General features: G+C 43.3%; 2 protein-coding genes and 1 long non-coding RNA gene across 3 annotated transcripts in view; 2 read left to right on the top strand and 1 right to left on the bottom strand.

The window, feature by feature from the left end:
- The first annotated feature begins 1,072 nt into the window (after window positions 1–1,072).
- Window positions 1,073–8,580, top strand: simc1 (SUMO interacting motifs containing 1). The gene is made up of 10 exons (XM_030115463.1): window positions 1,073–1,466; window positions 1,952–3,055; window positions 3,163–3,410; window positions 3,521–3,590; window positions 4,494–4,654; window positions 5,608–5,700; window positions 5,854–5,985; window positions 7,080–7,236; window positions 7,371–7,455; window positions 8,211–8,580. The coding sequence occupies exons 1-10, from the start codon at window positions 1,284–1,286 to the stop codon at window positions 8,444–8,446; spliced, it is 2,469 nt and encodes an 822-aa protein (XP_029971323.1). The 5' UTR covers window positions 1,073–1,283; the 3' UTR covers window positions 8,447–8,580.
- Window positions 8,581–10,229: 1,649 nt separating this feature from the next.
- cnot6a (CCR4-NOT transcription complex, subunit 6a) lies at window positions 10,230–24,128 on the top strand. Its single transcript, XM_030105590.1, has 12 exons — window positions 10,230–10,357; window positions 11,400–11,521; window positions 11,970–12,156; window positions 13,440–13,525; window positions 13,622–13,726; window positions 13,908–13,976; window positions 14,834–14,991; window positions 16,408–16,562; window positions 17,032–17,186; window positions 17,457–17,690; window positions 19,040–19,242; window positions 19,386–24,128. The coding sequence occupies exons 2-12, from the start codon at window positions 11,410–11,412 to the stop codon at window positions 19,599–19,601; spliced, it is 1,680 nt and encodes a 559-aa protein (XP_029961450.1). The 5' UTR covers window positions 10,230–10,357; window positions 11,400–11,409; the 3' UTR covers window positions 19,602–24,128.
- Window positions 20,127–24,495, bottom strand: part of LOC115398692 (uncharacterized) — a 22,241-nt gene continuing 17,872 nt past the window's right edge. The window contains exon 3 of the long non-coding RNA XR_003932589.1: window positions 20,127–20,204. This is a non-coding gene — a long non-coding RNA (uncharacterized LOC115398692). The remainder of the gene's footprint in view (window positions 20,205–24,495) is intronic.

Here is a 24,495-nt window from a genome sequence, read left to right as displayed (position 1 = left end):
CAGATATACCAGACAAAACAGATTTTTCCAACCAGAAAAGCATTTCACTGCAAGTGAAACTGAACTGAAAATTAAAAAATGTTTGAGGATTTTTGGATGAATTTTGATGTGTAATTATCACAGTTGAAGAGAGAGGGAAGACAGAGTTTGTCAGTTTGGTTTGTTGTGGATTGGAGGCATTATTTCTGCTATGAAAGGTTGAGACTATACGCTCACAGTGAACCAGTTAACCGGTAACAACTAACCCTCATCCACTGAACCGTTTGTTGTTACTTCTCTTGTGACAAGTCATCACCTCCACAGTTAACTAAAGGGAAGTAAGCAGTTTGTTAGACAGCACTATGGTATATTTCATTTTAACACCAAAATGAAAGGATAAATTTGTAGTTCTTGGATGAGGCCTGAAACGTATGACTCTTGAGTCAAATGATGCTCTTTTTGCACCAACAAACTTTCACAGAGACTTTTTCTTCCCTGGAGGAATAAATGTAAAACTTGAAGAAGAGAACTTTTCAAAAATGCTTTCTCATGTAAGATAATTTTGCCAACGGAGAAGGAGAATTTCATATTATTTGAATGTAAAGCTTTCTTAGTTATTACTGTTTCGATACGACATAAACTACAGTTCTGGCTTGCAGAGCTCAGGTCACCAAGACAAACCCGCTTTTCACATCCCGTCCAGGGCGTTTTATAAAGTCACATAAATGCTACATATCCATTGTTTATTAAGAAACTACTAAGGATCACTTGTGCATATCACAATGGGACTTTGTTGACATATTGAGCCCTGCAGGCTTCCCAGTGGGCGGCTCTGCTGCTCACACAGAGGGAGCAGACGTCTGGGCAGCACTGTGTCTCATCTGCACACTTAATGCCAAAGAGCGCGTGCATTTCAGAAAATCTGCAGAGACAATTATGCAGAGCTGTGATTCTAGTTCCTCTTCTTTCCAGACAAGGCTTCATTCTTCCACTTCAGATGAAAGAGCAGCCGGCGCTTCTCCTCCCGGTCGACAGAGGGCGCTAAACCGCGACTGACTGCGATCCTGCGGACCAACAGAGGAAAAAGTCTCCCAAACACGGAAACGTCACATTGAGGGTCTGCTGTGGATAACATCTCCTGCTGCTTTGCGTGTGGACCAGCAGAGTCCGAGGCAGGTTCGAGCAGCGCATCCTCCTAGAGGAGCAGTGAAAGGTCGTGACCCCTCCGCGGACGCGCCGTCAGGTGAGTCCCGGTCATTATGGGGACAAACCGCCGCACCTGTCCTCACAGTTTGATGTGAGGAATGGAGACGGCCGGAGGAGGAGGAGGAGGAGGAGGAGGAGGAGATATGGACGGTGTGATCAGCGTCAGCTCGGAGGACACGGACGACTCGGACGTGGAAGTGGTAGGAGTCAACAACCGTTTTACTGACAATGCCGAGCCGCTGTCCTCCGTGCGCGTGGACACCGTCACCGTCAACACCGACGTAAGTCACCGGTTCCCATTTCAGTTTCTGTTGTTGTTGTTGTTTGTTTGTTTTTGTCTGGACTCGGTCGAGCTGCAACTTTCCCCGAAACTACCACGAGTCATTTCACGGCCGGAAGTGAGGCAGGTGTGTTTCTTCCGCAGGGAGCTCGTTTCAGTGAAGGTTTATCTGGACAGTTGAAGCTCTCTCTCTCTGTTTTTATTGCGTTAACTAATATCGTCTATCGCCATTTTGAGAAAAAAAAATGTCGAGATGTTTTAGGCCATGTCGCTTAGCCTACGTGCCACATTTAAAAGCAATTCACTCTGGTGAAAGGAACAGCAGATATGTGAATGTTTATTATCAATGTAGCACCATTTTAAAGGGACAGTAGAGGAAATGTTTTTGCTGTGTTTATATTTTTCAAGTTACACGCCTATTCTTTTACTATTGCCAAAGTGAAATGACCATTAACACATTTATTTTTCTCTTTCTTTTTTAACCAGTATTATGTTGACCTTACGGATCCACGATGGTCTCTTCCACATCTCAAGCTGCGCAGAAGACACAATTCACACTCTGAAGCCGTCATAGACTTGACTGAGACTGACCCGGAGACGGAGAATGTACCACACGACTGTCAAACGGACAAAGAAATTACGGTTTTAGACATCTCAGAGGAGGAGGATGCTCGCCAGGAGAATACCTCTGTTGAAGACGCCACGGTTCCAGCTCCAGTTCAAGACTGTGAGCCAGTGAGTCCACAAAAGGAAAACCAGCAGCAAAACTCTGACATCCATCCTCGTCATCACAGGCCGGTCATCAGGTTGACACGTTTGCCTTTTCTTGAAACTCACTTAGCAGAGCTGCCAACATCCAGGTGCTCCATTGATTTAAGCAAAGCCTGCACACAAATGTCACTGTACCAGGAAGAAATGAGCAACATCGGCATAACCCAACATAGTTCTGCCGATTCAAGGACTGCTGCGTCAGATGTTCAAAGGACGGAGTCTTCAGTCAGCCGCAGTCCCCCTGTGGATGTGGCTATGTCTCACATGGGACTGGAACAACGAGAACACTGGAAGGAGGTTGCAAGGACAAAATTACAAACTCAAGAATCCCAGCATCCACAGAGCTGCACTGAGCCTTGTTGCTCGGAGAGAAATGTTGCAGCCTCACCAGACACAAACAGTGTTGACGACATAAAGACTGACTGCTCTTCATCCATGATTTCCTCTCCAGCTGCCTCTCCTTCTAAAGATCAAGACAAGAGTGAAGTCCCCTGCTCTAATATAGAACCACTGGAAAGAAAAGAAGCAGTGTCCCGCCAAAGCCATTCCTCTTCCTACTCCTGGCGTTCCTCCCCTGTGAGACTGTCCGAATCAGTCAGCCCGAATCCTGGAGGGCAGTCAGCGGCTGAGCCGTACAGCGGCGACGCTTTTGGAAATAACAGCCCGGTGTTTGTCCTGTGGCAGGACGGGAGTGACGATGAGGATCTGAGTGAGGAGAGGAGTTTTAGCAGGGATTTCAGGGCTGTCACGGGAGAAAATCGGCATTACGTGTCTCCAGTTGCGTTAAAGAAATTTATGGCTCGACCAACTCAAGACCTGGTGAGTGCCGGTAGCTTTTTTTTTTCCTCTTTTTTTTGACCAGATATTTCCGATTGTGCTTTTCCTCTGTTTATTGTAAATCTTAATCCTTAATGCATTTTGATTAGTTTGACTCGGATGACGACGACGCCGGCGCTCCAGAGGAGTTGAGCCGTCAGACACTGAGTCAGGTTTACACCACCATCGAAGTGAATTACCCAGAAGGCACTCTGGAAATGTTGTTTGACCTGCTTCAGCCTGGTTACTATCTCCCCGGAGACATCGCCGCCCACCTCCTCCACGGCATCCTGCTCAACCGTCAGTGTTCCCAATACCAGTGTGTGCAGGCCTTTAATCTGCTAATGAGGACACAGAGGTTAGAGCACTCTCAAAGAGGAGTAGATAGGAAGGCATTAATCATTCATGTTTACCCTGTTTTCAGTTTTATCTCTTTACTTTCTCTCTTCTTTTATTCTTTTCTTGCAGACATCACATGGCTGATAACACCACAGTTCTTTGGGAGTGGGAATTACTGACCTCTGTCATGGCAAATCAGGTACAGCGCCCGATGGCAAAGTCTCCTAACATGCTGTACCGTTAAAGCGATACTTCAACATTTTGGCAAATTGGCCCATCTAGGGCAATTCGGTAGTCATTTAGAACAGCATACTTACTTTTTTTGTGAGGGCGAGCTGTTGTTTATTCAGCGGTGAGTCTGAGGAGAGCTTCACGGCGGACATAATGGAAGTGGATGGTACAGTAGCTTCCCTCGTCAAACTCATCAATCCAACACAATCCAACAACCCCAAAACACACTCTGGTGGACACGTTATAATCCCCACATTCACTACGCTGTGAAATATTAATGCAAAATTACGAGATTGAGCGTTTTTTTGCGAAGATTGCTAAAACGGAACTACTTATTAAACATGGCGTCTGGGCGTAGTGATCTCAAAAGAAAAAGTAGTTCCCAATATTTGCTTCAATGTCGTAATGCTACAATATTATTTGTTGGTGTTTCACAGCGTAGTGAGTGTGCGGATTATAACGTGTCCACCAAAGTGTGTTTTGGGGTTGTTGGATTGTGTATTTGATGAGTTTGACGAGGGAAGCAACTGTACCGTCCACTTCCATTATGTCCGCCGTGAAGCTCTCCTCAGACGCACCGCTGAATAAACAACAGCTCGCCCTCACAAAAAAAGTAAGTATGCTGTTCTAAATGACTACCGAATTGCCCTAGATGGGCCAATTTGCCAAAATGTTGAAGTATCGCTTTAAATTACTTGTTCACCATATACAAGCACTTCATACAGCATCGTCAGTACTGCTGATCGGATGTACATCAGCATTTCTGGTTTCAAAACAGAAAAAAAATATTGACAGCAGAGATGTAACAGCTAAACATCTCAAATTCAATTGAACTTTTTTTTTTCCTTCCTCGTCTCCTCTTTCTCATCAGGAGGGCACAGACAAGCACCGCAGTGAGATTGTGCGCATGTTTCTGGAGTATATTATACAGACTTTGGAGGATGACTTCCATGCCAAGCATGGCACATCTGCCCTTCAGCACTCGATTGCAAAGTCAACATTGTCATGTGAGCAGCAGTTTCCCCGGGTCCGGTGAGTGTTAACATTATAGGCCTGGATGACATTACAGAAAAATCTAGAACCTAAAAGCTAGTTGCCAAATTATATATTATTTTGGAAACTGCCTCATTCGAGCAAGTGCAGTTCATTCAAGTGATCATAGAAATTCCAGCATTTCAGAGAACAAGGCAGCCTTTCAGCTTGCTGCACACTGCACCTCTGTCAAAATAATTATGGGGCTATTATAGTAGCAAAAATGTTTGTGCATGCATGAGTTTTTCATGCAAATGGAAAGTTTTTTTGTTACGATATTTGTCTGATTTGTCTGCAAATTTCTATGTGTTCAGTTCCGGATTTCGTAGCAGAAAGGATGGAATTACAAGCTCGCTGCCAGGCTGTGTGTCTAACCCTGATGTGTTTAAAACAAGCTGAGTTCACTGGTAACTCGCCCATTGTGGCAAGACTTCCATTAATTTGTTAATATGGTTATCAGCTCCTGGAATATTACTTCTGGAATGGAAGAGCACATTAAATGACACACAGCCTGAATGGGTGAGCCTTTCAGTCCAGTTTTAGGTCAAAAACCTTTGCTGCTTTGACTTGTTTCTTCCATCCATTGGCCTTCTGTTCAGCTTTATTCAGCTTATAGTTGTGGAGCCTTGAGCTGATCCCAGTGATGATGGGGGAGGGTGAACTCTAAAATACACAAACATTTGCCAGAAAATGCACACCCATACCCATAAGGAGAAACATGCAAACTGCACACAAGAAGGTCCTCATTCCTGGAATCAAACTGAGGACTGTGTTGTCATGAGGCCAGAATGCAAACCTACACCTGTGGACACCGAGCGGTTTGTTAAACAATAATAAACAGTAAAATGCATTGTAAGTAAGACAAACTTAATAAATCTCCGAGCCAAAGCACAGGTGAGATTTGTGTAAATGCAGCAGTCTGTTGAATGTTCTCTTTTCTTTCTTCTTCACAGGGACGTCATCAAGTGGCTGTTTTCTGTCATCACAAAATCAACAGAATGTGAGCAGAGCAACAGGATGACCAAAGAGAGAGATGAGCATATTCGGTAAATCACCCTGAAAGTGTGAAAGTCTTGTCCTCAGCAGAAGAAATTAAACTGCACATTTTCTCATTCCGGCTGTTCCCCGGTCTGTGAATTTCATTTACTTCATTTTGCATTCACTACCCCCCCCCCCCCCCCTCAATTTGTCAACTCCAGAATGGTGAAAGTGTTCCAGCGGATGCTGTCTCTTGCTCTGGAGGTGGACCGCTGTCCCGCTCTGAGCGTTGCCAAGCTGTCCCAGGAGCTCTTCCACATGCTGATCAGCAATGCTCCTCTGCGAGCTCACAGGTGAGGACGAGCGGCGAAACAAGGTGGAGTTAACACAACAACCTTCCTCATGATGTCATTATCATTTTAGATTATTAAAACTTTTCAAGAGATGTTATAATTCACCTGTACAAGTAATTCTTCTATTGCAACCAACAGAAAGTGTGACTTTCTTCGTTCCTACTCAGATTATAATTTTTAAAGGACCGTTTTTGTTTTTGTGTTAAATTGGAAATAACAATTACGTGAGTGTTTTTAACAATTTTGAAAAAAAAAAAGGGATCAAGAAGCATCACAAACGAAACATCAGTGGCTGAAGAAATCTTCTTAAAGAAAAATCAACACACACATTCAGACTCCAAGAAACACAGCTGGACTAAAGGATTATGAACAACGAGCAATGTATAAAACTGGCTTTTAAGGTGATAACGTGAAGTTATTTCCCAAGTAGCTTTGGTTCTTTGGTTAGTATTTATGTTTGTATTGGACAGTTTGCTTTCTTATTAAGATTTAAGTGGGGGAAAAAAATTAAATCAAATTTAGTCTTAAGCTGTCAAAAGGTTTTAATTTGAAATGCGATACAGATGAACTTATACTGTAAACGAGTGAAAGAAATATTTAAATAATTGATCCAAATTTGATATGTGATGTCATGAGACCGTGGCCATATTGGCGCCACATTTCGTCTTCACCCCACCTTTTTACGGCTCCGTCCTCTCTGCTCTCCTGTCCTGATCCTGTCATCCCTCCATACTTGATCAAACAGCAGCTATCACAGATTCACTGACGATGTCCAGTGCAGCCGCTTCCTTCTTGTATCCAAAAAATGATTAAATTAAACTGGTAATTTATAAAATGTGCCATTCATTTTGGGTATTTTACAGCTCATGCATTTCAAACTGTTTTATCACAACATTCCTGTAAGAAAAGGCATCACTGTAATGACTCCCTGACCGAGGGGCTGTGAACTTGTATCCAGTTTTCCAGAAAGGTCAACTGCTCAGGTTGTGTTGGGACAGGCGTGCAGACCTGCAGGTGACTTAACCTGTTGTGTTGAAAAGCACCTGAAACGTAACACTCCAGCTCTGAATCCGCCTCTTGTTCGTTGCACGCAGGCTGCTGTTGCTGGAGACGATACAAAGCAAGCGGCTGAAGTGTAAGCTGTTGGAACATCTGCTGGTTTATGCGTCCCCGGTGAAGATCTCTCTGCCCATGTCGCTCAGTCTGCTGCTTCACTTTCTGAAGCACTCCACTCTGGTGCCGGACCCCTCGGTGAGCATGACACTCTTCATTTACCGATGTTGAATGTGATGAGTTGATGATGGTAATGTTCCAAGCCATGGTTTATTTTTGGGAAGATGTTTGACAAATGACTTTTGTAACAAGACTCCGGATGTGTTGTTCAGGATGGAACAGAGACATGGAAGAAGTGGGACGAGTTGATGCAGCTTTTTTGGATGCTGCTGCTCAGCTATAACAAGGCAATGAAAGGTGAACAATGTTCTTTTTATTGGATTTTGATACTTTCACATCCTGTAGAAGTGCACTGGAAATACAGAGCCAGATCCATTTTAGATTAAGAATGAAAGATGTCATATACAAAAAAAAAAAACACGAAGGATGTTTTCTCTATAATTATTGGTTGAAAAATAGTTTAACGGTTACATTTCATAATATAAAAAGCGATCATTTTTATTTTTAATTTCACAATGTTGTTTTTTCCCTTCAACCTTTAATTTTTTTCTATTCATGTTAATGACCTATTATTGACTTTGTTTTGCTAATAACACGGATCTCTCCGCAAAAAGCCACACCCAGGATAACTCCCTCCCGTTATCTCAAAGTATGGATCACTGGAGTCACCTTTTGTTTAAAATAGTTTCTAAATCAATTTCTCAGTGAAGTTAGAGTGTGTGTGTGTGTGTGTGTGTATGCTGGATTATAGTCGCATCATTTACATGAATGCAGCTTTCTGTTTTCTACAGTGCTTTACATGTTGTTACAAACTCTTTCCCCCTTCAGGACCAGTGAGATCTTTATGCTTCGGTCTGCACTTATTGACAAGTTCATATTCATTAAACGGCTCCTTTATCTGTGCCGCCTCACGTCTGCAGTCAGTGTGGAAACAACTCCAGAACGTCACATCGGCTCTGTTTCAGAATCACAGAAATGCATCACAGATTGTTCACAGATACTCGGACTCTCTGAAGGAAAGTTGACTCCTAATTGTTCTCGTCTGTTCGCAGGTTATTTATGCAGCTCAAAAAAGGATCAGAGAAGCAAAGTCAGCACGTTGGTCTACAAGCCGCATGACGTGATCTCAGCCCCCGCCGTGAGAGAGGCTGTGGAGGCCTTCCTGTCCAGATCCAGGTCGGACCTGGGAGAAGCGCTGCCTCCTCACGTGGAGGAGTCCCTCACTTATCTGCAGGATCACCTGCTGGATGCATGTCAGCGTGAAGATCAAAAGACTCCCGCTCTCTAGTTCCCCTTGTTTTATTCGGAGAGCGTACTGTAAATTTATTTTTGTTCTCAATAAGCTCCTACTGTTTTTGTAATTTTAAAGGCTGTGCCTCGATGTGTTTTGAAATGTATGAAATATAACACATCTCACCTTTCTAATTTTCTGTCTGTGATTTTCTGACATTCTTCTCCACACTGATAAAGCCAAAAGGGAGAATTTGAGTCAAAATCAAGAAAGCTTCTTTATTTTTTTCATATGTAATTGAGCTTGAACACAAATGGGAAAATTTGAAAAACTTGAGATAATCTGACTGATATCAGACTTTCACATAACTGACCCTCTTTCTGAAACTTTTCTTGAGTAAAGTAGCTATGGCCGAAGAGAGAAATTAAAACCAAATGCAGAGAATTACACACTTTCCATTATTAACCAGCAGGTATTTGAGAAGAATAAAAGTTTTGAAGTTGCCATCAGCAACTCTTCCAGGTTTTTAGTACATTTTAAGTCTATATACACAGTATTGCTCTTATATGTTCATCTGGTGGGTGAAACATTAAAAACACCTCCCAGGATAATGCGCTTCATCCAATATCTACTTCAAACCACAGCCTCAAAACATCTACATGAAGTCACATCAGGTCAAGGTGAACATGCAGAGAAGAAAATCACCATCTGACCAGACACTTGAGAAGACCAGCAGCTGAGAGCACCAGGACTCCAAACATCTCCCATCTGGAGCACAAAGTCGGACAGAGACTCGACTTCCTCTTCTGATGAGTCGTTTCTATCTGCCGTCAGGAAGGAGACAGAAACTCCACCACATCCACAGAACGACAACCAAAAACCCTGCCAATCTATTCATCAATCTGCAGACCCCCCCATTCCTGTGAGCTTCCCAGTATTTATTGTTTCACAGGTAAAGATTTGAAGCTAAGAAGTACTGGAAGGTTTGTGCAAGTTGATCCTGAACAGGACGATGCAGGTTAAGAAAATTCATGGATGTTTCTCGAGATTTCCAGAGCAGTTAATGAACTGACCAGTGACTGTGTGGACGTATTTTGTATTTATACCTGTCCAAAAATATATGAAACCAGCTAAAAGAAGCAGAAACTAAATGAACCCATTTGTATTTATGTCAACGCACAACAATTGACATTTCATCATATTGATCAAGTTTCCTTTTACTTGGAATTTTATAGCAACACAAGTTTGCCAGCTCGTGCTGCAGCTGATACATTTTCAAGGTTAAAATTGTGTTTAAAGTGTCGATTGAAGATTATTAAAAATCACTTTTTTTTTACCGTGGATATCAGTCCATTACTCATCAAACATGACCTTTGAACTCATGACCTTCTCACTGTGAGGTGAGAACTTTAACCACTGCAGCTCATTGAAAACACATTTAATGTGTTTCTTAGTATAATCTTCTATTCATCAAACTCGTGCATTGCATGGTTTGTATGAGGAGTTAGTTTATTCTTCAGTTATGTGCAACATATTAATGTTCCAGGCAGCTCAAATCAAATTGCGTAGATATTTTACATTTCTATTTATACTATGTGATTTAAGCTTTCCTGAAAGTTTCTCCTCTGTCATTTGACGAATCTCATCCGGTAGATAATGAGACGATCTCTCGCTTAATTTCTATTTCGCGCGGACTTGATGGCCCTTTGTGCTCTAAACGCACAGTTTCTTATTTTTATTTTTCTTCCATCCTCTCCGTCCATCTCGGGCTCTGTGGGGTTTTATTTACTGTGGTTCAACAGCTGGTTGGCTCCTCGGCGCTGACCAATAGGACGGAGCGCCGTTATCGGCAGAGGAAAAAAAAAATCCTGACAGTCGCCATGATACAGCAGCGGAAACGGAGGAGAAGTAGCTAGAAAACAAAAGGAGAACACGCAGTCGTCCTCGCGATTTGGTATGCTCTTGCAGGTAAAAAATCAACCCTTTTCCCTCTACATCTCCCCCGTTTCGACTCGTTTAACCGCAGACGCGAAAGCGCTGTCGTCATTTTGCCAGACGGTTACGTTTGAAGAGGAAGTCGGCCAGCTTCAAATAATTGAAATATGTTAGCTTGTGGCTAGCATGCTAACCGAAGCTAAGCTAAAAAGCTGTGAATTGCTTCCAGGAGCAGCATTGTGTGTCTTTGTGTGTGCTCGGCTGCTCGCTGGTTAACTCACTCAGAACGATTCCTGCCATCGCGAGCTAGCTGCCGCGGCTAAGTAATGCGTTGTTTTCTGGCCTAGTGTTTATGCGCAACTCAACGCTTTGGTATTATGTAAACAAGCTTTGGACTGTAGCTTGCACTGATATTTAGCGTACTTTTTGGCTAACTCTCCCGAGAGCGGCCTGATGATAAACGAATTGGTAAATTTCGCTAACTTTGGCTTATCTTTTCCACCTCGCTAGTTAGCATGGGAGCTAGCGTCAGTTGTCTGGTGGCGTTTGTTGTGTAGAAGTGCGATAGCTGCCTATTTAGGTTAAGCTAGGCTAATCAGTTAGCGACATTGAGGGGGAATAGCGGCTAACTCGGCTATATTTACAGATAGTTTCAAACTCCCGTTTCCAACTGGCCCAAGTGAAAGTTCATGTAGTTGTTAATAGTTTGGGTTTTCACATTTGGCATGGAGAACACAGCTATAAGGACCTGGGCTTATATTTTTAACTTATGTAACCCAGTGAAATCACAGTCTTAATGGGAAACTCTTAAAATGTGAAGTGCACTCATGTAATCGTGGCTTTATTTAAATTTGTTTGTTTGGATTATTGTGGATTAGCGTTAATATTATTTGTTTTTCTAACTTAGTTATATTAAACTTCTCAGTGCAGGCATAGTTACACAATGAGCTTTGGCTGTTACATCTGACAGGTCAAGCCTCAGCTTCAGGCCTGGCTGTGTAGTCGGGGATTAATACAGTTTATGATGTGAACCTGCCTGTCAGTGGTATTGATGCTCTTGAATTTCTGCGTGCAGTGTTATAGGAATGCCCAAGGAAAAATATGACCCGCCGGATCCCAGGCGGATGTACACAATTATGTCCAGCGAGGAGGCAGCCAATGGGAAGAAGTCATACTGGGCTGAGCTGGAAATAAGTGGTGAGTATTGTCAGGTGGGCTTTTAGTTTTGAGGTAAAAATGCTTGCTGCACTCCTCTCAGATTCTTTAAACTTAGTGTAAGGATCCCTTTCTTTGCGTTGAACTCCCTCACATTTCTTTGTGCAAACATAAACAACTAATGGGTGTCAGTTCTTGGGGATGGATTCTGCTTGGTTGATGCCATTATGTAGAATCTCACATGGTTGAGAACTCTGATATGTAGCTTGTCACTTTATCATGTTGGAATATATGGAGCCAGGAAGCTAAATTCATTAAAGACAGTATCTGTCTTAAGTGGAGGAAGGTGAATTTGGTGATGGTTTGGGTCAGAATGATGCAGTTATTCCTCAGAAACTTATTGCAGCTCATGCCAGTGGGCAATATGTTCTTCCAGCCCCTTTACTTCATACAAGGGTTTCCTCTAACTGGTTGTGCTGTCCCTCTGCAGGTCGAGTAAGGAGTCTCAGCACAGCCCTGTGGTCTCTCACCCACCTCACTGCCCTGCACCTCAGTGACAACTCACTGTCACGCATCCCGCCAGACATTGCCAAACTACACAACCTGGTGTACCTGGATCTCTCATCCAACAAGATCAGGAGCCTGCCGGCAGAGCTCGGCAACATGGTGTCTCTCAGGTCAGTGAGCTCTCTGCTCATTTTGCAGCACTGACCTGTAGGTGTGATTTCAACCGGGGTTGGGCGATTGGGAGTCTGAATATATCATATCATACCGAACAATGTTTATCATAATATTCTTATTGCAGACAGTTCAAAGACAATCTCGATGACAGCCTGAAGAAACGCGATCAAAAAAACTGAGTGCAAATGATTTAAAAATGATCAGCACAAAATGTTCTTGAGGGTGAAAGATTCACATCAAACATTTAAATGATAAGGAAAGCCTGGTTAGTAGAACAGCTGGCTCAGCTACTGGAAAAACCCACAAATGAGTACGGTTGAAATTTCAATCTAAAGCAAACGTAGAAATTAAGCTCTTTTCTTTCTTTTTATGTGAAACTCCAGTTAAAAAATGACATGTGGATTTTTACTGCTCACATGAGGGTTTAGTTTTATGGTGTTTAATTGTGATACAACCAGTAAAACTCCCTCTGTGTCACAGAACAGATTGTTCATCTGACAAACAGTCAGAGTTGGGAGCAGATTATCTGACTCTATGATCACATGTTGATCCAACTGCCTCGCACTTTACAGTGACCCGTCTGGCTAAAGGCTACAAGCTGTGAAGCTGTGACTTTCTCCACAATGAGCAAGTCTCAGATCTCATAGTATTTTTTTGGGACCGGAGATTTTAGGTTAATTTTGATGACCGTAAAGCTGCAATCACAAGCCAAACAGATTAATAATCTCTTTAGGAGAGTTTGGCTTTGTTTGCAGCAGCTTTTTGCATACATTTCGAAACACCAGTGTACTCTGCACTGACTCACTTTGTAAATAACTGATATGAGTCCACATGTTTAAGGTGAAATCTTTTTTGTCTGCAGTATCTTCAGTTTCTGAGAGAGTCATAGCTTTATCTGTCTCTGCTGTACTTCCGTTCATCTCTTCTCCAGCTTCTTAGAGATTTTCTGCTCCTGACTTCATGTTGCTATCAAACACAATCATGTACTTGCAGTCCAGAGTGTGCAAACTCAGACAGAATGTGTCCTACTGTTGTCATGTCATCAGAATGAACATCAGAACCCAATCCTTCATATCCACCTCTTTTTTTGTAGATAATGTCGCCCAGCCCTTGTTTTAGCTTTAACAGGCCACGTTACAGGCATTCTAAACTTAGTATCTGCTGCTAACTTAATTGCTGCAAGAAACCTGAGGAATAATGCTTTGAATATGGCAGTAAAGATGGTGGTTTCACAGGAGCGCTGGTTTCTAATGATCCACTTCCCATCTGTCCCCAACAGGGAACTGCTTTTAAATAACAACCAGTTGCGGGTTCTGCCATTTGAATTGGGGAAACTGTTTCAGTTACAAACACTGGGGTTGAAAGGTGAGTGGCTGGCCGGGGTTTTTGTTGCCATTCAAGCCTGCAAATCCAGCAGTCTCCTCAGCAGGTATTCAGCCTGATGTGTCTGTCCTTCATCAGGAAACCCACTTGCACAAGAAATTATGAGCCTCTACCAGGAACCCGATGGCACGCGAAGACTGCTCAGCTACTTACTAGACAATCTGGCGGGGGCTATCAAACGCAGTGAGTCTCACTCCCGACAGGAAGTGCTTCATGCTGTGTTGTTGCTTTTCCTTTCCATTCGACATACGGTTGAGGGCATTCAGAGCCGGACAGCCGAGGAGCTGCTAATGTTTATTTGAACTTAAATGTAATGTTTGTGGACGTGTTGGTGCTCCTTGGCGACTATTTCCCTTCTGCTCAGTACCAACAGAGCAGCCGCCAGCCCGGTCATGGATCTCCCTCCAGGAACCAGATCGAGCACGGCCTTCGGGTAAGCACGGCAGACTGAAAACAGAACTTTCAATGGATCTACATGTTGTTTGGGGTGCCTCCCCCACTGGGATGCGATCAGAGTTTAGGCACGAACTCTTAATGCAAATGAATTTCCACTGCTCGCCATGTGCAGCGAACATCTACCTGAACTGCTAATGAAGGCCCCCTGACTCTGATGAATGGCTTAGATTTCCTGTAACTTATCAGAGTAAGATCTTCCCGCCTGCTCGCTCTGCAGAGATTTGACTGTGAGGTGGGACACTGGAGGAAGGGCGTAATTTCCATTAACTGCTTCAATACACTGTGTTTTGCTGGCAATAAACAGAAAAAACAAGGCTGAAAGATGTTGACAAAAGTCAACTTGAAACTAAGCTGAATAATTTAAAGCTGAACACTAAAGAGATTTAGCTCTGGTATTGTAGACGAGGCTGGACCAACAGGTGGACTCAGACCAAGAACGACCACATTGACAAAACTTTGCAAAGTTTACCTGCAGTTAAAACTCGTTCTGGTTTCATGTGACTGAATATGGATCCTGCTCTCACCCATAAAAATAAAACTCTGTTTTGATAGACATCAGAATTAACAAAAACAAATCTTTATTTAAACTTCCAAGAATTCACACTCTTGGATCTTGGTTGGTTGGATGACTGTACACACTGATTGAAATGGTTTTGAATAACTTGAGGGAGTTTAGTTTTATCTGATTTCACTATCAGATTCTTTTTCTTCAACAAGTCAATATATTAATGCAGCATTAACTTAGGAGTGAAATGGTCATTCCAGCTCATAGTGTTGTGGTTATTATGATTAAATGAGAATGAAATGCTTTCTTTTCTCCGTTTCTCTCCTCAGCATTGTTCTCCGTCATGTGCTACAATGTACTTTGTGATAAGTATGCCACACGACAGCTATATGGCTACTGCCCCACTTGGGCTCTGAACTGGGAGTACAGGAAGAAATCCATCATGCAGGAGATCCTCGGCTGCAATGCGGACATCATCAGTCTGCAGGTAAGAGATATGTTGATTTCATTTTAATGTGTTGAAAGAGATCCAGAAAAAAAAAAAAAAAGTGAAGACGCTCTGGGGTTCTGGGCCCGTCTGGTCGCACATCAAAGCAGTTTATCAAAAGCAATCCCTCAACTTTATAATATTCCTGGGATTTGTTCAATTCCAAAAAAAAAAAAAGTCATCTGTGAGTAACTAATTAGCAGCCTGAAAGATTTGGTTTTGGTCTGATATTATTTAAAAAAGAGAGAGGAAAATCTAGAACCCCCCCCAATCAAAAGTCACATAGTAAAGATTCTTAAGAAATGCTTGGCTTAAATAATGATGAGGTAATTGTTTACATTCATTTTTAAATAGCAAAAATCCAAAATTTTCAAGCTATGAACAGCTTTTGGTGAAAAGGAATTTCAATTGAGCTGAAAGTAAGTTTAAGGACATGATATAGTTGCAGTAAAAAAATGAAAATATACTTTCTTCACTGCGCATTGGAGTGTTTGGTGTCATAAGTGCAACAAATCTGCAGTCAAAGTATGTTGGGTGTTAATAATTAACGTCTGAATTGTGTTTATGCATGATCAGGGCGTTCCTAGGTAACAGGAGACGGTTTAAACATGCCGGCACCTTTTGAAGCGGCTGTGTTTTCTCTGCTCGCCGAACAGACCCGGTATTCGGTCTGAGGACAGAGCAGTTGGTGCCGAATCACAAACATGTTGAGTTCAGTTTGGTAGTTTGACCTGCTGTGCTAAAGCTGCTCTGGGATGTGGTGTTCGTGGAGGTGTGACCGTGATGGCGGCAGGGTGCTGGAGCCCTTCCCAGCCGACTGCGGGTAGAAGCAGGTGACACCTCAGACAGGTCAGCGGTCCGTCACAGGTTTCCAGTGATCTGTGAAGAGACTGTTTCCTCTGCTTTGTGTCGACTGATCTGTAAAAGCACAAAGGGAGCGCAGCAGCACTGTGGAAAGATAGCATTATTTATAAGTGTCATGTTTTAGATCATAATGCTGGTATGTACTGTAGGAAAATCTGAAGCTGTTACAGTCCTGCTCTGACAGTCTTGTTTTTTTGGATGAAAACCTGGACCTAGTGATCTAGTGAGCTGCCATCATGCAACATGTGAAGGCTTCTTGGTTTGTTTCTTTTCTATCATCTAATGTTTCAATATTTCTAACCAAAATATCCTGTCCTGACTCTTGAAAGCCACATTATTAGTGGTAAACATTGATTGAAAAAAGTTTTGCAATGGATTGAAGAGATTCTAATAATGTATATACATTTTTTAAATATTTTTTTCTATTGTTGAAAAATGATATAGTCCCGTCTTTGTAAGAGTAAAGTTTTTAAACTGTTGATTTGGTATCTGTACTTTGAAGTGTTTCCTGCCGTCTTATCAGGTGTTATGTTTGTTTTTCGTTGCCTTCAGGAAGTGGAGACGGAGCAGTACTACAACTTCTTCCTGCCTGAGCTGAAGGAGCAAGGCTACGACGGTTTCTTCAGTCCAAAGTCTCGAGCCAGAACCATGTCAGAATCGGACCGTAAACATGTAGACGGATGTGCAATTTTCTACAAGACAGAAAAGTACGTGTGTGAACTTCGCTTTTGGCCTCATTCAGATGGCTCGTATACGGGCGTCTGTTGTTTACTCTGCTTTCATGGTTGGACACAGTTGGAAAACCTCTGTTTGGAGCTTCAGCGGGAGTTACAGGGAATGTTTTTTAGCCGGAGTGCTGAACTCAACAGGCTTCTCCTTCTGTGCCAATCAACTTGTTTTTCCAGATGAGATCCAAGAACCATCGACCTGACGTGGCTCGATGGTTTTGGAAAATGGCTCTAAAGGAGTAAATTCAGACATACCTGCGCTCATAGCTTTGAGCCTCCGTTCCTGTCGCTGTTTTCCTTTGCACTTCAGTGTTCCCATCTAGTATTCCATCCATTTACGGCGCCTCATAAATTATGCACTTGTTTTTTTGTTCGGTTTTTCCCGTCTTTGCATGCCAAAGTTGTTAAATTGTTCTCTCTCCCCCTGTCATCCGCTCTGTGTTTCCAGGTTCAGTGCAGTGCAGAAGCACACGGTGGAGTTCAACCAGCTGGCCATGGCTAACTCCGAGGGCTCCGAGGCCATGCTGAACAGGGTGATGACAAAGGACAACATCGGGGTCGCCGTCCTGCTCGAAGTTCGCAAAGAGATGATGGAGCTCTCCTGTGAGTTTGCCTGTTATTTTGGATTGTCCTTCGAGTGCCAGACAGCTGCAGATGTGCTTACTGGGGTATTCCCTCAAGATTTGTCTTCCCTGCTAATCCTTAATGGACTCCGTCTGACAGTCTATGAGCGGATATAATTTCAGTGTCGGGAATGATGGGCGGAGCTGCAGTTGGCGCATGAATATTATTATATTTGTTGTTGTTTTACACGTAGAACACTCAGTGCTAACAGTAAGCGAATAAATGAAAAAAATTTCTTTCAAATTTCAGCTGGAAAGTCCCTCCACGGCATGGAGAAGCAGCTACTCCTGGTCGCTAATGCCCACATGCACTGGGACCCGGAGTACTCTGATGTCAAGCTGGTTCAGACCATGATGTTCCTGTCAGAAGTGAAGAACATAGTGGACAAGGCCACGCGCAGCCTCAAGTTATCGTCCATCTCCGGTGAGACCAATGCCATTCCACTGGTGCTCTGCGCTGACCTCAACTCCTTGCCCGACTCCGGTAAGAAAACAAGACTCCTGCAACTGTGTTGTGACTAATCACAGACACAAGGTACACCTGGTCCACTCAAGCTGTTTGTTTTGGATTTTACACAAAAAGTCTGAACAGGCAAGATCCCGTTTCCATGTTTGTGTTTTCTGGGACAGATTGAGCTCTCTGATAGTTTGATTATCTTCAGAGTTGTGGTGTGGAGACACAATGCAGCCAGCAAGTCATTATTGGAGAAAATAAACTGCAGGTGTGGGCTGAGTATTTCACTTACTTAAACTTATAATATTAAAGCAGTGCTTACTTTGAGCGTCCGGTTACATTTCTCTGTGGATTAGAGCCTCGCATCAAGAGCAGGATAAAACTGAGAAACTCTTAATGCTGTGAAAACAGATCTGGAAGAATAACATGAAGACCTCTGAGGAGGTTTCGTCAGCCAAATTTTCTATCATTTTTGTGCTGCCCGACCACTGGAGTAGGCAGACTGTTTTGGTGCATTACTTCTGAAGGGGTTAAGAAAAAAAGTGTTGGTGGTTTGTCTCCATCAGTAGAATATGTAACATTAATGGGCCAAATTTATGTGATTGGGTCAAATCTTTTCCCAGTAATCTGAAACATTTGTTGTAACTGATGGAGAAAACAAGCTGACAGGAGCTTCACTTTGTGTCGGTCTAAGATATCTGCAGCATGATTTGTTTTGTGCGTCATGGGTGTTTTTGCATAGTTTTCAGTGACAAACTCTGCATGTGTTGCATTCGGCTGTTTTCAGATGTGGAAACTTTGTTTTAAATTTTGCGCAACAGCCTTATGGTCTTGGACCAGAAATAAAAAGAATCAAATATCGTACCTACAGTTGAATGAATCAGAATATTGGCAACCTTGATACAGCAAAATGATGATTGACTGCTGGTGAGTGATAAGAATGAATCAGATATAGATTTGTTCTGTTATTGACGAGGTTAAACTACCACCACGAGGGAAACGGCTTCTCTTAGCTTCTCTTCGGTACAAGATCAAATGCTAACAAACTGTGTGTAGGTGTTCAGCAAACTCAAATACTTATAAAAGAAACAAGAAGAATGAATAGTTTCTCTTGAAAACACACTGACTTTGACTGATTTAGAGAGAAAGTTGTTTGTAGCAAAGGGGCCAAATTTATATCGAAGAACATCAGTTTGTCCTTTTACAGCCCGCCCTAATAAAAGCAGTCTGTCTTTATATTGTCTAATATTCAACCTGAGTAATGTAATGGAGATTCAGCTACCAGTTTTGCCCATAAAGGCTCTGCTTGGATGTACCGCTCCCGGGTGTTTTCCGTTGTCTTTTCCATAAACACGCCGTCTGCGCCCGTGTCTGTCCAGGTGTGGTGGAGTACCTGAGTACTGGTGGAGTAGACTGCACCCACAAGGACTTCAAGGAGCTTCGCTACAGCGACAGTCTGACCAAATTCAACTGCAACGGCAAGAGCAGCACGTCCAATGGCAGGATCACCCACGGCTTCAAGCTGAAGAGCGCCTATGAGAACGGCCTGATGCCTTACACCAACTACACCTTTGACTTCAAGGTGATTGTAACGATCCGTCTTCAGATTAATGGAAAAATGCACAAACTGTCCAATCCTGGAATGTAGCGACATGTGTTGTTTGTGCCTTTCGACTGTTTGTCAACAATCTGTGCTGAAGTCCTCCTTCCTTTTCCTCTCCTCAGGGTGTCATCGACTATATTTTCTACTCCAAGCCTCACCTGAACGTGCTGGGTATCCTGGGCCCTCTGGACCCCCACTGGCTTGTAGAGAACAATGTCAGCGGGTGCCCCCATCCCCACATCCCCTCTGACCACTTCTCCCTCTTTGCTCAGCTGGAGTTGCTCCTGCCCAACGCGCCTCCCCAGGTCAACGGGCTCCACCTGCCCGCGCGCAGGTAGTGAGTCCCGGCCGCACCACCGGGGGGCGCTGCAGCCACAGCCCCTTCCTCCTCAACCTCCTCCCTCCCACTACCAGCTCTTCCCTCCACCACACTGGAGGAGGAAGACAAATAAACACAACCTGTAAAATATTCGTACAGTGAGGTCTGGCTGACAGGGATTTCGTAAAATGTTATAGATATTCTATATTTTTCTTTTTTTCTTTCTCTGTTTTTTCTTTTATGTTCTTTTTTAACTGCTCGATTCAGTCCTTTATCGTGTATCATATTTTGCGTTTTGACTCCCGTTCCCTCCGACGTCCACGAACCCCCCGACCCCGCATCGCTTCTGTCACTCAAACGTCAGTGGATGGTAGCTCATTCAGATTTGTCACACGGGGCACTGTTTGGTTCAGGGGCAGTGGAAAATTGGGAAGAAAAAAGTTGGCTCACGGGGCGACATCCACCCAACGAGCTCCATAGCTAAAGGTCTGCACGTCCGCCTGTCCTGTATAAATCTAAAAACCAGCAACGACGGCGGACCTGTCATTCTCGGACCTCCATCATTGGCTCGCGCTTGCTTTCCTCGGTACTTTATGCAGCCAGAATATTTCCTCAGCCGTTGCTGAGCGGGACGCGTTCGGGTTGGTGCAGCTTTTTTTTTGGCTGGTAGTTAAGCTACGACCAGAGGTGGACGAGGAGATATTTCCTGCTGTCACCCTGTGGTGCTGAGGCCCCTTCACGGCCTCCCGCGGTGCTACATAGACTACACCTCTGGCAGCGGCCCTGGTGCATTAGCTACCCAAACCCCACAGATGCCTGAAGACCCAGAATCCCGGAGCCTGCATTGGCCTGATTCCGCACACGGACAGGCTGTAACGCCGTCCTGTGCAGGAAAGATGTGAGAAACTCAAGAGCAGCTACCATCCCCTTCGCAGACTGTTTCACCCCAGCTTTGTATTGTTTTTAGGCTTGTCTTGTGCGTAGGAGCTCACGTGGCCCATGTATCACCGTTTTGGGAGCAAGGGGGGGGGAGGGGAGGGAGTTAGGCTGATGGGCAACGCGATGGGGGGGGGGCCGTCGCAAACTTCTTTATCCAGATCGCTTTTAGGCAGCGAGAGCGAGTATTGGCTGATACATGGGAACAAAACCAGCATTCCTCTCACTGTCGGGAGTTGCCACCCAACCACACACACACACTCTCTCACACACACATACACACACAAGCGTACACACACAGGTAATTTGCAGGCAGATCTGTAGCACTGTCTCCGAGGCCAGTAGTGATTTTCCCCAGCCATAAAATCCATACACAAAAGCAGTGGTTTTTTTTCACAAGTGTTTGTACAGAATAGAAATCTAGACTCAGTCTTTACATGATTGTATATGAACCACAAAAGACCTGTTTTCTGGCGTTTTTTTGTACGAAGAGTAAATTATGATCAGATTTGAAAAAAGATTGTATTGTAAACTATGGCTAAATTTTTATCCAGTTAATGTTAAGATGAATTGATATTACCAGCTTGTACAAAAGACGTAAGAAGAGGTTGTTCAAGGCGTTCGCTTGTCAATACTTTGCACTCCATACATTGACTGTAATTGATGTATCAGTATTGTTTTATCTTTTCTTCCCCCCCCCCCGTTCGTCTCCGCCGTTGGTTTGATCTGCGATGTAAATAGACACGACGAGTAAACTCTGCCTGTTGCTTCTCCTCGCCCATTATCAAAGCCATCGATCCATACCGCTGCCATCAGTTCCGAACAAAAGAAGGACACGCAAGAATGGGTCACATCTGTTCATCTCCACATCTCACTGGACAGTGACGTGTGACTGACACGATCTCGGAAACAAAACCCCCCACATGTACATCGTGCCTCACTGTAGCAGTGGACGTTGTCTTGCACTATTTACACGCGACGAACGCCTGAACAACCTTTTCTCCTTTTATTTTTAAATACTGTTGAGACATTTGTGAAGATTTTATGTCCATTTTTTGTTAATGTTTATTTCCTTTTTTTTTTTTATGAGCTGTGACAATGTTATGTGTATATCCTTCCTATCCACTGAGCTCTCTGGTCAGCAGGTATGCTCTCTCCACTGACCCTCTCTTCTGTCCCGAACCGACACGAGTCAGGGTGTCTTATCTCGATGAATTCATTCTTAAAATTGTTTTTGCTCCCTCTTGGTACCCTCGCACAGCTCCCTGCCCGGGCCCCGGAAAAGTTTGAGCCCCGAGCTTTCCTCCATGGCCATGAATTTTAAACCTCCTCAAGCCTGTCCATCACCCTAACCCTTCGACCCCCCCCCCCTAACCTGCCCACCACTTGATTTTTACCTACTCGCTATATTACTCAAACTGTATCTTTTAAAAGAAAAGAAGAAAAAAAAAAAGCCCTCTGCTCAACCACTTTGTATAGTTTTCCTACCCTCGTCACTGCAGCGATAGTGCCATTTTTGTGGACCCCCTACCTCTGTACCGGAAAGGTCGGACGGCCCACTGTTGGGATCGACACGGGATGAGGGTCGGCGAGCTCGCCGGCTCCTCCTCCGAAGGCCACGCTAACAGTTTGCAGTCGATCAAATCTGTTAGACCCCGAAAAGTGAAACCCGACCGCCTGAGCAGTCGTGCTTTTTCCCACAGAATGATGATGATGATGATGATGATGAGCACTTATTAGACTGAGACGCAGCTCCTGTCACTCCCCGCCCGGCCCATCCTACTAATGAGTGACCATCTCATTACTTTAATGTACATGATTGAATGAATGAATTTTTAAAGCAAGAGGGAAGCAAGCAAAATAGGAAGTATGAATTAGGTCCTCGGATCAAGGTCGCTTGTCCCAGTTTTTGTTTTGTTGTTTTTTTTTTTAATTTTTCCCCAGTGGAAATCAATGTGTCCTGTTTGAGTTCTGTTTCTTTCTCTCCTTCCTGAATGGCATTAGTATTGTAGTAGATTTAAAGGGTAGCTTTTTTTGTAAAGTGTGAATAAAAGGTGTATCTCATGTTTCCTTTCTAAAAAGATAATGAATTGTGTTGTTGATGTGTAAATCATGAATTCTATGACGGTGTTATGTTTGCTACATTGTTTTTCCCTTGACTCAAACTCCCCCCCCCCCCACCCTCCCTCCACGTCTTGAAACCAAATCCTCTGCAGAAATCACGGTGATGGGTTGATCAGAGAAACCGAATGTCGTTAGGACCGAGCGCGTACCGGAACGGAAGTGACCCGCGTCACTGGCGTCCGTTACAAATGTCAGCACAGGGATATTCAGTTGTCCTTTTCTTCTTTTTTTTTTTTTCTTTTACTGTCAGCTTTATTTTGGATGTGGCGCGGCGCTAGCCGGAGAGCGCTCGTGTCTGTAGGTTAGGGCAGCAGCGCTGTCTGACTAGTGGCTGCAGTTCAGTGCTAGAACACACAGTTTTGACAGGTGTTTAAAAAAAAAAAATAAAAGAAAAAAAATGTTTGTAAGACTAAGCTAATGATGTGCCGCTAGACTGGTCCTGTGACGTTCTTTTGACTAGTCCATCTCATTCTGTTCTCGTGCACCACAGTGGTTAAATTTGTTTAACTAGCTAGCTTCTCTTGGTAGTCACTGATAATGTTGTTGGGTCTCTTGGGCTCTCAGCTCCCCCCTCCTCTCCTCTCCTCTCCTCTCCTCTCCTCTCCTCTCCTCTCTCCATCCTGCTCATGTTAAACCACAGACGACTCGTGACTGAATCAGTCGAACCGAGCTGAGCTTCGGCACCTTGTGAGCTCCAGTGAGTTGATCACATTGTTGTTGGCTTTGTACTTTTTCCACTGTAGCATCGTTTCATAGTTGGGTTGTTAGATGTAGAGTGACTTTCTTTTGTGTTTCTTTCTTTGATTTTATTTTATTTCTTTTTTTTTTTTTTCCTCCTCCAGGCTGCATCTCTTTTGTAACGGTGCACACCAAAGCTGCTTGTAGTTCAGTTCTCTGTCGCGGAGCGATTTTTTTTTTTTCTCACACCAACCAAATCATAGTCTTCATGAAATGTAGGGCTGTAAGGAAAGCAAAGTACTTTTGTCCTTTTCCTTGACTCACATGAACACCCACATTCACATCTTAACTGCTGTTAGTTTGGTTTTTCAACCCATAAGCTTGTTTCAGATGCATCATTTTTCTTTTTCCCTAAAAAAAACAAACAAACTTGGCAATAATATCTAGAAACATTCAGATTTTAAAGAAAATAGTCTGGAACAATGTAGCTATTGCATCTTTCCAACTGTGGCTGTTGTTTTTAAACTCTCCATCTTCAGACCTTTCCAGACACTTCGGTTACCCAGACTCCTCCTTTTTCTCATCCATCTTGTATATTTGCTCATCTCCTGCTCCCTGCCAGTTTAGTGGTAGTTGTTCAATGATCAGGATTGTCTATCTGTAGTCAGCTGAGTACATATATTGATCTGTGTCACTGTGTTTATGCACTGGACCAACTATTGTTTACCATTCATGAATACCAGCAAAAAAAAAAAAAAAAAAAAAGACAAGAAAAAGGAATAATGACAAAAACACTTGCACAATGTTGTAGAATGTCCATTAACCCAGATAAGAAATCAAGGCAGCTGTTTTCAAATCAACACATACTGTTTTAAAATGAAACTGAATGGTAAACAATGCTTTCCGTTGTACCCTTAGCCGTCCTCTCTATTCTCTTTGAACTAGTTTGATTCTTTCATGATTTCTTTTGGACTCCAGGTTCTGCTTGTTTCCTTTACACCTACCTATGTATTTTCCTACTTCTGGTTAAAAAAATAAATTCTGTATTATCTGTTTCAAGCTGTGTCACCTCTTATTCTTTGCGATGAATATTGAAAATAAATTCTATATCTGTTTCTCCTTGTGCCGCCTGCTCGATCGTCCTTGTTTGACTTCCCGCTTTTCCTCCGATTTCA

The sequence above is a fragment of the Salarias fasciatus genome, chromosome 2 (assembly GCF_902148845.1).
Source record: "Salarias fasciatus chromosome 2, fSalaFa1.1, whole genome shotgun sequence".
In the NCBI taxonomy this organism is placed as follows: Eukaryota; Metazoa; Chordata; class Actinopteri; order Blenniiformes; family Blenniidae; genus Salarias; species Salarias fasciatus.
This window is presented reverse-complemented; position numbering and strand designations above follow the sequence as displayed.

Coding starts and splice junctions, on each gene's coding strand:
- simc1 (XM_030115463.1), top strand. CDS start 1,284: ATGGAGACGGCCGGAGGAGGAGGAGGAGGAGGAGGAGGAGGAGATATG. Junction 3,056..3,162: donor CTCGACCAACTCAAGACCTG/GTGAGTGCCGGT, acceptor CATTTTGATTAG/TTTGACTCGGATGACGACGA. Junction 4,655..5,607: donor CAGCAGTTTCCCCGGGTCCG/GTGAGTGTTAAC, acceptor TCTTCTTCACAG/GGACGTCATCAAGTGGCTGT.
- cnot6a (XM_030105590.1), top strand. CDS start 11,410: ATGCCCAAGGAAAAATATGACCCGCCGGATCCCAGGCGGATGTACACA. Junction 11,522..11,969: donor GGCTGAGCTGGAAATAAGTG/GTGAGTATTGTC, acceptor GTCCCTCTGCAG/GTCGAGTAAGGAGTCTCAGC. Junction 19,243..19,385: donor ACTACACCTTTGACTTCAAG/GTGATTGTAACG, acceptor TCCTCTCCTCAG/GGTGTCATCGACTATATTTT.